Source organism: Episyrphus balteatus, chromosome X, assembly GCF_945859705.1.
Source record: "Episyrphus balteatus chromosome X, idEpiBalt1.1, whole genome shotgun sequence".
NCBI classification, from domain to species: Eukaryota; Metazoa; Arthropoda; class Insecta; order Diptera; family Syrphidae; genus Episyrphus; species Episyrphus balteatus.
In genome coordinates this window covers 3,129,364-3,141,593 of record NC_079138.1, presented here as the reverse complement: position 1 = coordinate 3,141,593, position 12,230 = coordinate 3,129,364, and the positions used below count along the sequence as shown (strand labels likewise).

Here is a 12,230-nt window from a genome sequence, read left to right as displayed (position 1 = left end):
ACATCTCGAACCTTGGTACCTTTGGGCTTTGGATATTCTGGATAAGACTAATTAACCTTACCAACTCAACACAACCAATCACATAGCTGGACCTCTGGGACGGAACGCGACAAGTCTTTGCTTCCCAAAGAAAACAAAATTTATTTCGATTGCAAATAATTCAGCAACCATCCCTGCAAGAAACTTTTGGTTTTCAGTTATGAATAGAGCTCAAAGAAACCTTTCTTTTGATGTATCACTCGATGGATTTGAAGGACTTTTTTGAAAATGCAGGTTTCTTTCTCGAAAATCCTACAAAAATAATTTTATAATTTTTTTCCATAAATGGATAGGCGATTACAAATAATTCAGCTCAAAGTGCAAAATTAGTTAGAATAGATCAGCAGAATATAGCTTGTTGGTTTAGGTCCAAATCCATACCCACAATAGATGGCCGCTTTTAGGCATTGGTCACTCGAAAAAGAAGAAAAAGATCCGAAATAAAAAAAACGTGATTTCTTAAATCTTTATTAATTAAACTACAAAATCCATGTCATAGTATCGAATTTTTATTTTTGTGCAAGTTTCTGCAAACAAAATTACAAATTAAAAAAAAAAAAAAACTATTTATAAAATTTATAATCGATGACAAAAATCTTATTTTATTCAAGCTTAAAATTAATATTCGTTGAATAATAATAATTGTTGTTTTATTTTAAATTATTTTTGTTTATAGTTTCATCATATTAAAAATTACAATTATCATTTTTATCATTAAAAAAATACATTTTTTTATAAAATATGGACGAAATTACTCCTGATAAGGTTGTTTTCTTTTGAACTTTGATTTTTTTTTTTTGTTATTCTTTCTTATTATTTCTATTTGATTGTATTTTTTTTTCTTTTTATTAAAAAAAAGGACACTTATTTTCATTTTATATAACATTATAACGAAGATACAAAAAAGTATACTTCTTTAGTATGTGTGTGTTGTATACGCGTATATAAAAAAAAGTCAGTTTATTTTAGTGCTTGCATATTTATAAAAAAAAAAATTAAAATGAATAGAAACAAGATGCATTTATTTTGTTTGGTTTTCTAGCATCCATAGAGATTCACAGACCAGCAAGCAAAAAATATATGATGGTAACTTTATTTTTTAAAAGTTTGTTTCAAGAAATGTGCGTTTTTTTACAATAAATTTGGTTTATTCCAATCAAACAGAACACTAATTTTATAAAATTAAATACAAAATACTAACAAAATGGAATGTAAAATTATGTATGTATATGTCACGTTAACTTTTTTTTGCAAAATGAGATTTTTTGTTTTGCTTTCTTTTATTTTCTTTTGTTACACAAAGTTATAAACAAAGAAACGAGTGTTTAAATATATAACTGTTAAGAATCCAACAAAAAGGGCGTAATTGAGTTTTCTATTTTGAGATGAGTTTCGTGCATTCGTATTGCCTAAAAATTAAACAAAAAAACAAAAGAAGAAAGAAAATGTTGGTGTAAGTTTAAAATAAGAAATATTTTTTTTTTTGTAGGCATGCATTTACGCTTTGATAAAATCATGCTCTGATCGATGGAATATCTTTTTTATCTATTTTTTTTCTTTTTCAACCTTTGTCTTCTGTTGATGTTGTCTTACCCATTTGAAATCGAAGTGTTGGACTGGACATACGACCATCACCACCATTACTGAATGCTAGAACACGCATTTTATAACTCTGCCCTGGGGTGAGATTTGTAATGTAAGCTTCAAGAGTTTCACCAATTGGTATGACAGTGTCATTTGCAGTTATCATATCCTGATCTGATTCCCACACACGAACCTAAAATTAAATTTTTAAATTAAAATTAAGAAATAGAAAATAAAAACAAATAAAAAATATACCTTAAATCCTTGAATAGGTTCTTCCTCTTGTGAAGGAGAAACATATCGCCAAACGACACGCACAGTTGATGGATTAATACCTTTAACGTGAACCGATGAAGGTGGTTTCTGTGGAGCCTTGCGGAACGTCCTCTCAATATATCTCTCACTTTCTGGTCCTTCACCAGCCGCATTGTATGCCATAACTTTGACAAAATAATACGTATCTGGTTCGAGACCGACAATCAAGGCCCAATTACGTGTTGTTCGAGATAAATAATAAACCGAATCCTCTTCAGCTAAAACAGTTTTCCAATATTTCAGCTAAATTAAATAAGAAAAATTAGCATTTAGCATAACATCGAGTTTAAAACAATATTAACCCTGTGTCCAATAAGCTTGCCACGAATTTTTTCTCTAGTCATTTCAATAGGTTCCCAAGTTACATTCAAAGCAGTTGAATTAAATCCTAAAGCTATAGGCTGTTGGGGTGCAACTTGTGGCATATCTTCGGCCGAATAAATCGTAACAACTTCACTCTCAGGTCCAACATCAACGTTATTTATAGCCTGCACCTTAGCATCGTATTGAGTGTAATACTTATCCAGTGGTATATTCACGACAGCAATACCAACATTGCCCTGATTTTTCAAAATTTGTGTTGCCCATTCCAAAGTACCATGTAAACGCCACGAAACCTTATAATGAATTCCATGGCTATTTTGTTCTTGAGGCAGTAATGGTTCCCAAGTGATTGTCAAATCGCCAATTTTTCCACCTCCACCGCCAACATTTCGTGGTGCAATATATGGTTTATCCTCGATAGTACTATAAATCGGTGAAGGTGCCGATGGAGTTCCAATTCCAAGATCATTTACAGCCGCAACACTGAATTCATAAGAAGACCACGGTGTCAAATTATGCACTTCGGCTTGTTGACGACCCGTATAACGATCAATTTCACGTGCTTGCACATGTGTTGATACATTTGTCCATGTTCGATTCCAATTAGTTCGACCTAAAATGTTATAATAAAGTATTGCTCGTCCATTCGATGCTCCATTCACGAATTCAATTAAGGCTTTGGTTTTGCCAACTTCTATTACTGTTACCCCACCAGGAGCACCTGGTGGTCCTTCAACAATTACAGTTGTTTTGGAACTTATTTTATTAACAGCCGATTTGACAACACATTCATAGTCACCGGCATCAAGTAATGTTATGTTGTGAACAGTTAAACGATTTCTGTCCACACGCTGGAATATTTATACAAAATTTATTAAATTTTCTGTTTTATTTTGCTTTGCTTTACTTACGATTCTTTCATCTTCATCACTTCGAATTACTTCACCATTGTGTCGCCATATAAATGCAACGTCAAGAACTTCGTCATAGCTCACTTCACATTGAAGGTAAATTAATTCATGAATTTGTGATGTTATCCGTGGCGGTGGGGTTTGAGTAAATCGGAGTTCCTCTGTTAACAAAAATAAAATTTTTAATATAAGAAAGTCGAAGAGAGAGAAAGAGAAAAACAACTTACGCAATACAATAAGTCTAGCACGAGATTCATCAGTTCCACCTGTATTTGTAGCCACACATGTGTATATACCCTCATCGTCTCGAGAAGTCGGAGAAATCACTAAAGTACCGGATGGAAGAATCCTTCGATGTCCCCCACTCCCAATAACATTTCCATCTTTTTTCCATTGAAACTTTGGTCTAGGCGCCGCCTCAGGATCACAAACAATTGTTGTATTGCCATTATAAATAGCATAGATCTCCGATTCTAGGGGTCGTTTTTTAAACGAAGGTTTCATCGAAAGCACTCGTAATTGTGCCGACGAGTAGGCTGTCTTAAGTTGATTCGTAGCTCCACATTGATACATTCCATCATCCTTTTCCGGATCCAAATACTTGATGGTCATTACATTGTCTTGAATTGTATAACGATCCTTATCTAATCGCTCATAATCTAGCAGTTCAGCATTTTTATACCATGTATAATTCACATCTGGAATAGCTGAAGACTCACAAATAAAAGTCACATCACTGTTATAGTCTTTGATTTTGTCCTTCAAAGGTATTGTGAATTCTGGTTTCATTTGAATATTTATGAATATTGATTTTTCAATGGTCTTTCGAGGATTCGATATAGTACATACATATTCGCCATTATCATTTACCGTTGCATTTTGTATAATCAAAACTCGATTATAATTTGTTTGATAGGCATTTCTCTGAAGAGGCATACCTTTGCGAGTAATATTATAAGTCGGTATTGGATATCCAAATGCCACACATTCCAAACGAATATCTTCCCCAGCAACTGGAGCTTCGGGAAAAACTTTCGGAAATGAATTGGCAAAAATCAAAGCTTGATAATTACTATTCGGATGGACACGCAATTGGAAGAATGGACCATTGCGTCCGGTGTCACTAACAAAACTCTGAACTGTACATGAGTAGTTTGCTCGATCTACAGATTCAATAGAAGAAAAATAAAGAGCACCATCTCTCGACACGAAAACCCTTTGATCTTCTTCGACAAAATTTGGAAAATAATCTCTCGACCAGTAATACTTGACATCTGGATAATGTGATGGCGGGTCACAAAATATCGATTTACCCCAATTCATTTCTCCAGTTTCGGCTGATCTCTTCAAATTGAATTCCATTATGAAACCAAAATTAAGCTGAGCACTTTCTGATCGAATGCGGCCAAATCGATTTTCAGCTAGGCAATGATATAAACCTTGATCTTCAGATTGCTTTGGCGCATAGATAATCAAATTGCCTCCACTCAATGTATAACGATCATTTTTCAATGGTTCAATGAGGAAAAATTTCAATGTATCATTAACATATTCCTCTTTGAACCATCGGTAGACTGGCGTTGGATAGCCTCCTGCCAAACAGCTCAAAGTCACATCGTTGATTATACGTGTCTTGCTTGTATCGAAGGTAGTGTCGTTAGGTTGTCTCACAAAAAACGGTCCACGAGGAATTTTATCCAAATCCTTAACATCCAGTCCATAGTCAAATGGACGACGATCGTCATTTTTCAAATTGAAATTCTCCGGATCGAACAATTGACGTGATTCGCAAATGAATAGATTCATTTCGAAGTCATACGATGGCATAAACATCCATTTGTCATTTCTCCTCGAATATCCATAAACCAAACGATCTTTGGGACCATATTCACTCGAATACGTTTGACCATTGATCAAGACATTGCGATTTCTATTGTTGCCTGTCAGCTGATTATAATTGAAATTCTGTTCCGTGCCGTAGCGATTTTTATTTTGTGTCACCAAGAATCGATTGTCATGTAGATCCTCGTTCTCAATTGGATGATCTTCATACGAGAACGAATCTTCGGCAGCAATGAAATTCGAATTATCATCATTGACCCAGCTATTTGGACCCAATTGACGTGCTGATATCCAAAAACGATTCTGTTTTTGATTTTGCAAAATGAGTTGCTTCAAAATAAATGCATGTTTCTCGGTGCTTTCGATGTTTACCAAATAGGCATTGTAGGCTTTGCAAATTTTCTTTGCATCATTCCAATTACGTTTGGGCGATTTGATAAATCGATAACACGTTTGTCGATGTGATATCCAATGTTCTGGACAGAAGCTGCTTTCGTCCATAGATGGATCTATGGAATTGCTAGCGTAATTTGGCCTTGACGAGTAGGGCGAGGAGGAGTCGAAATTTGATGATACATCATTTAAATTTTGATTTAAGGAATTTTGATTATTATTTACACCTATTCCCCCTCCTCCGCTATCTGCGGTTTGTTTTTGCAATTCATTTTGTGATTGTAATAATGGATTGCCAAATTGTGTTTGCTGTTGATTAAGGGGATTTGTATTGGCATATTGGGGATTGTATCGCGCTTGATAGTCATTGTTTTGGTAAGAATTCTGATAGAGTTGGCCATTTGTCAACAAAATACCAAAAAGTAAGACAATCAATAAAAATTTCATTTTTCATAAAATATTTAATATATTTTGGTTTTCCAAAAAATTTTGTTGTTGTTATTTTGTATTGTTTTAATTTACAGGAAGGTACATTTTATTTTGCATCGAAACTTCTGAAAATAGAAATGAGATGGGACTTGTTTAGCTTGGTTTAGTTTATTTGGCATAGGAGAGCCGTTAAAGTAAATTAATTATACAATATTTTAAATTTGGTAATTATACAAATTACAATTAAAAAATAGAGAAATAATAAAGTTTTTAGCATTAGTTGAAATTATTCTTTTAAATATCGTCGCCCGAGAATTGTTTTGTCGTTAACCCCAATTTTTTGAATTTCGGCAAATAGCATTTCAAGGTTTGCGTTACTAAAAAAAAAACACAGCGAGGAAGTTTTTTCAATTTTTAACAGAATATTTTGTGAGATATCTTCTTTTTATTTGTGTATACAAGGTTTTTACCCAAAATGAGTTTGTCGTAAACTCATTTTTTTACTTTGTGAATTAACGACAAAATGGATACTAATTATCTCAGTAACGGTACACGAAAGGAAAAAATCTGATAACAGATTTGAAGCCTATTACTACATAAAACATATATGTACATTTTGGCTTTTACTACAAAACAACAAATCAAATAAAATTTTGATTGCTGACCTTTTGTTGTTCTTATTATTCGCACTACAAGGTCATCTCTATTTCGTAGAGTCCACTTGAGAATTCAGGACATATTTTATTTTTAATTTTGTAGTGGAACGTCATAGTCAGAATTTATCGCTCATTTACTTAAATACTGTTATAACTCAAAAATCACGAGTTTTGAGTTATTAATGCAAAAGTTATTGGAATAAAGTAATCTTTAATCTTGCAAAAAGTCATTTCTTTACTTCAAAAATTGACGGAGAAAGAGCACTTGCTTAGTTTTAGAAACTAATTTTTTACATACAAAACTTCTATTGCTATTTGCTATGCTTATTTTGTGAGTAAGATTTTCGATTCTGAGAAAAATAAATCCAATGAAATGACAAGAATTACTAATAAATAATCTTGACAAGCAACATGCGACTGCTGACTGCATCTAAACACAACTTGATGAAACCCTCTTTTAATGTATAGTAATTTTTATAACGTGCATTTGACTTTTTTGGGACAAATTTAAGAAATGTTGATCTTTTGGACAATATCCAAAATGACATTATATACTTTAATTGCACTATTTTTTCATAAGCTAGTTCTTATTTTTCGTGGCACTTTTTTGATACTTTTTTGCAAAGAAAATCTGTGTTGGAGATAGTACGATAACTAAGGCGGTGAAAATTAATAAGGGATTCTTGTAGAGGAGTAAAATACAAGCAGTTTTTACTATGGGAACGGAGGGTCTATCTCCCCCGTTTAAGAGTAAGGGGCAATTTTCTAAAAATAACTCAAAATAAAAAAAAAAATATTTAAAAATGACGGCAATACCTACAGTATTTCACACTTTATTTAAGTTTTTAAATCAAGTTATTTCAATTAATAGTTTTTTGAAATAAACGATTCCAAAGTAAAAATTTGGGAAAAAAAAAGTTAAAAAAATTCATTTAATACAATTGAATCATTTATTTGCAAAACATGATAAGTCCATGATTTTAAATTTTTCAGGAGAAGAAAAAAACGTTCTATTTTCTAGAAGAATTTATAAAAAATATATTCTCTAGAACTCTTGCCTAGCTACAAAATACCGTTTCGTTTTTAATTTTTGGAGCGATAGCTCAAAAGATAAAAAATAAAAACGCTTTTGGACTTATCATACTTTGGAAATAAACGGATGTGAAATTAGTTTTTAAATGGATATGTAATTTTGCTTTTAGCCCCAGTCTATCAAACAATTGTATTTGAGAATAAAATACAATGTCCGGACTGCTTATTTAACTTTAAAGAAGCTTTAAACTTAAGATTTTCAGCCATTACCATTACCATTACTAATATACCATTTACACAAAAAGAAGCTGTTGTTTATTTTCAAAAGATGATAAGTCCGGGACATATTCTGTTTTTGATACTAAAAAAATATTTCGCGTAGCTGTAAAATCGGATATAGATGGAGTAGATACTTCATATTTTAAAGACAGACGTGGTTATCCCTGGAGTACAAATTTAGTCAAAAAAACGAATTTTGAAAAAAAGTGGACTTATCATGTTTTGCAAATAAATGATTCAATTTTTGTAACGACTGTGGATTTCAATACAAAAGTTTTTTATAAAAAAAATTGAAAAAAAAAGGAAAACTACTTTTTTTGAGAAGAAATTTTATTGCACGTTTTTTAATGATGTTATTGTTAATGAGGGGGTTTAGTTCCTTTTTCTTGCTAAGGGGACTTTACATACCCTAAGCGGAGCAACCAAGTTGCGTTAGCGGGACTGAGGACTCAAAAAGTAAAGTTAAAATCCTGAGAACCCGCGAAGCGGGCCAGGCAAAGTACTTTTTAGATACTAAAAACTATTGACATTGGAGGTACACAAAGCTCTATCTATAAATTATTAAAGACCTTTTTAATGGTGGCAATGTAATGCCAAATTTATCGAAAACAATTGAAAAATTAAAAATCTGATAAAAAAGTAGTTTTCGTGGTTTTCAATTTTCTTAAAAACTATAAGGCAAAGAAATATAATGGTTTTCAATTTTTGATCAGGAATCAATTAAGGCAGTTTACTTTAACAATCAATTCAAGTATTGAAGTCTACAGTCTTAAGAAAAATAGTATTCAGTGCGTTTTTTAAGCTTTTTGCACAAATTTTGACTTTTTTAAAAAACTTTTTTAAAAAAACTTGATTTGAAAATTTTAAATTATAACGGCCATATTATTCACTAGTTTAAAAAATACATCTGGATGTAAACAATGTCAAATGTCAAAAATAAATCCAATTCCATAATATTCACTACTTAAATCCAATCTTAAATCCAAACAAATTTGAACTGCTCTCTGGAGGTCTGTTTAACTTTATAAATCCAGATGTAAAATTCATTTTCACAGTGTTCAGTTGTTTTTTTTAAGTATTTTGTGAAGGAAAAATAAAGATAAATGCAAATTATTCAAAATTAATTGAATAATCACATAATTTTTTTTTTGAGTGAATATGAACAAAAAATTAAATCCTTGGATTTATAAAATTTTGATTTAATGGATTGGATTTAAAATTTACTTTAATCCAAACCAAATCCAGAGTGAATAATATGGCCGTAAAAAACGATAGTTTTTTTTATTTAACAATTAACATCAAACCAAAATACTTTATATGGGGCACGATTTTATGGGGACAGTTTTCAACGTGAATGGACAATTGGAAATATCACGACCAAAAATACACAAAAGTCCATAATCTACAGAGTTTGAGCCAAGAATGTTTCAATAAGGGCCAGTTGTACAAACGTAGTTCAGCCTCGGATCAAGAATTTAACTCGCCGATTTCGGCGGATTAATAGTGGATCAACTTTGGTTCAAGGATGGATTTATCTATTTCAACCTACAACCTACCACCGAATTTAAAAGATAAAAGTTGCTGAACCACGGATTAAATATTTGTACAACTGGCCCTAAGGGTATTCACGTAACGAGATAATTTTCTACTTTGTAGAAAAATAGAAAATTCCACAAAAGGTTTAAATGAACACCCCAGCAAAAAATAATTGCGTAACCAAGGGAAACAAACAGCTGTTTTTTAAATGTCAAATTGAACTTATAAAATTTGTTGAATTAAAAAAATTAAGTCAAGCTAATTTTGCAAATACTATGCAACAATAAAAAAAAATGTAATTTGCTCAAATAAAATAATATTCTATTTTCAATATTAACATATTTTATTTGTGGTTATCTGAATAATAAGACATATAAATCGCTTTCAAAAAGATATTCCAGATACGGGAAATGGGGATCCCAGATAGCCTACTTGATAGGTGATTGAACACACCCAAAGTTTATCAGATTTTTACTTGCGATATAGGTACTATATATCAAGTTACGCATTCGTACAAAAAAAAAGTTGAGATAACATTTTTCCATGACATTACGATGGTAGACAATGCCAAAAAAGTGGGTCCCGGAAGTCCGTCTCTCTGTCTGTCTGTCTGTCAGTCTGTCTGTCAGTCTGTCTGTCTGTCTGTATAAGGACCTACAGCCTAAACGGATGGACCGATTAATGTCAAACTTGGTATGTAGCGTTATTTGGCGACTCTCCAGAGGGGTTTTTGGAATTAATTTTTTTGGACAAAAAATAACGGTACTTGTCATATATCGATTTTAGTAAAATTGAAATATCTTGAAAACGGCTCCAACGATTTTGTTTAAAAAATTCAACTGTTAATTTTAAGCTAAGGTCTATCTTTCAATGAAAATTTTTTTTTTTTCGAAAATCATTATTAACAGTACCTGCCATAGAACCGTTTTTTTCAAATCCGATTATCTCCGAAACCGCTAATTCGATTTCAACGAAACTTTTTGTGAAGAAGCATTTATATAATTTAAATATAAGCCAAAAATAAAATTTTGAAAAAAATAATTTTTGGATTTTTTTAAAAATTTTGAAATTTTTTTTTTGAAAAATCAAATTTTCGAAAACGGAACATTGAATTTTTTTGAAATTTTGTTTTTAGATGTTGACTAGTGATTTCTACAAAATGGCATACCAATTTTATTTTAAAACTTTTTTTCCAAAATATTATTTATAAAAAATTAGTTTTTTAAAAAACGGCTCTAACGATTTTGAAAATTTTTTTTTCTAAAAATGTATGTTAATATATCATCAAAACTGCATACTTGTTTTGGAGGGCGATTTAATTTCAGATTTTATTTTATTTTTTTTTTAAACAAATTTTATTTTATTTTTCCAAATTTCTATATAAAAAGTCTTAAAAATTTAAGCAACTTTAACTCTAAGAGCAAGTTCGTGCGACCCAGTCGTGCATTTTATTTTTTCTACGGTTTCTGCTTCAAATTTGTGAGATAAAATTCTATGATTTGCGGATTATTTTTCCCATACAAATTTTGACAGCTCATTTCTACCGATAGAAAATTCTACGGTTTCTATGGGTTTTCCGCGTTTACGTGAATAGCCCTAATACCCTCTTCTATCGTTGATATAAACAAGAAACAGTATAACTTGAAGTAAAGTTCCTTGGGAGATACCAATAGTAATTGGTATTGGCCCCCAGGTTACTCCATTCATTCTAGTTCACTGAGATCTGCCTTCAAGAAAACTTCGGAACCAATTTGGCATAATTTTTGAAGCAGGATGTTTATAATATTGTTTTTTTTTTAATGAAATTCTCAATTCCCGACTAGAAAAGGAATTTCACAGAAAACTGTGCTATTTGCCATGCTTATTTGGTGAGTAAGATTTTCGATTCTAAGAAGAAGAAAAAATGCAATGAGATGACAAAGATTCCTAATGAATTACTAATTAATAATCTTAACAAGCAACATTAGACTGCTGACTGCATCTAAGCAAGAAAATGATGACCCTCTTTAAATTTTATAGTAATTTAAATAACTTAACATGGAGATGAGAATAATGACAATAATTCTAATTAAATTTAGTTAATCAATGATTTTGAGAGATATTTCATTTTCAAGTCAAGTCGATAAATGAAGGAAGACAAGCCTAAAAGGTGTGGCTTATTTAGTTTATTGTTGGTTTTTGTGTTTTTTTTTTTTTTTGGAGAAACTCTTCTTTACCTTAACTATAAAGAATCAAATTCAGCATAAACAAAATTATTAAGATATTATATTTCAATTTCACACCATATCCTTGTTTATTTATTTATTTTTTTTTTTTAATAAAATAAGAAAACAAAACTTAAGAAAAACACAAAACAAAAATTTCAAAAAAGTCCAAAGCTAACAACGCTTGACAATCGTGACAGATAACAGGTTAACACAGAGAAATGAGAGAAATAATAAATAAAAAAAAAATATTGATGATGACACAAAGCCAAAGACTATGCAGAGAGAGAACGTAGTCAGTAGGTGTATCCATTTTTGTTGTATTATCTTTTTATTTCGATCTATGTGTGTGTGTAGATATGTGAATAAAATGCCGGCAAAATTGATCAGTATTTGAAGATACATATTTGAGTTTTCACACACACACACATATAGGCTGTGTTTCTTTGGGCTCAGCAAAGTACTTTTTAGTACTTCTGAATCCATTCAAAGACATTTTTTCTATAGAAGACATGGAGTTGAAAACAACCAGAAGTGCTTATAGCAGTAGGTACTAAAGCGTGGTACTCTGTTCGCGCTAAATTTTAGCCGAGATAAAATTCCCATACAAGTTATCGATAATTTGTATGGGATCCATTTTAGCAGAGATAAAATTTTTCGAGAATTTGTATGGGAGCTAAAATTTA

The 12,230-nt window shown here is 31.3% G+C and overlaps 2 protein-coding genes across 2 annotated transcripts in view; one reads left to right on the top strand and one right to left on the bottom strand.

The window, feature by feature from the left end:
• LOC129920542 (vacuolar protein sorting-associated protein 29) overlaps nt 1-12,230 on the top strand; it is a 501,662-nt gene that overhangs the window by 482,857 nt on the left and 6,575 nt on the right. The gene's annotated exons all lie outside the window — the stretch shown is intronic.
• LOC129920528 (contactin) lies at nt 715-11,732 on the bottom strand. Its single transcript, XM_056001831.1, has 7 exons — nt 11,557-11,732; nt 3,401-5,962; nt 3,174-3,334; nt 2,241-3,113; nt 1,879-2,181; nt 1,633-1,816; nt 715-1,448 (listed from the first exon to the last, which is right to left on the bottom strand). Exons 2-7 carry the CDS (start codon nt 5,853-5,855, stop codon nt 1,333-1,335), a joined length of 4,092 nt encoding a protein of 1,363 aa, XP_055857806.1. The 5' UTR covers nt 5,856-5,962; nt 11,557-11,732; the 3' UTR covers nt 715-1,332.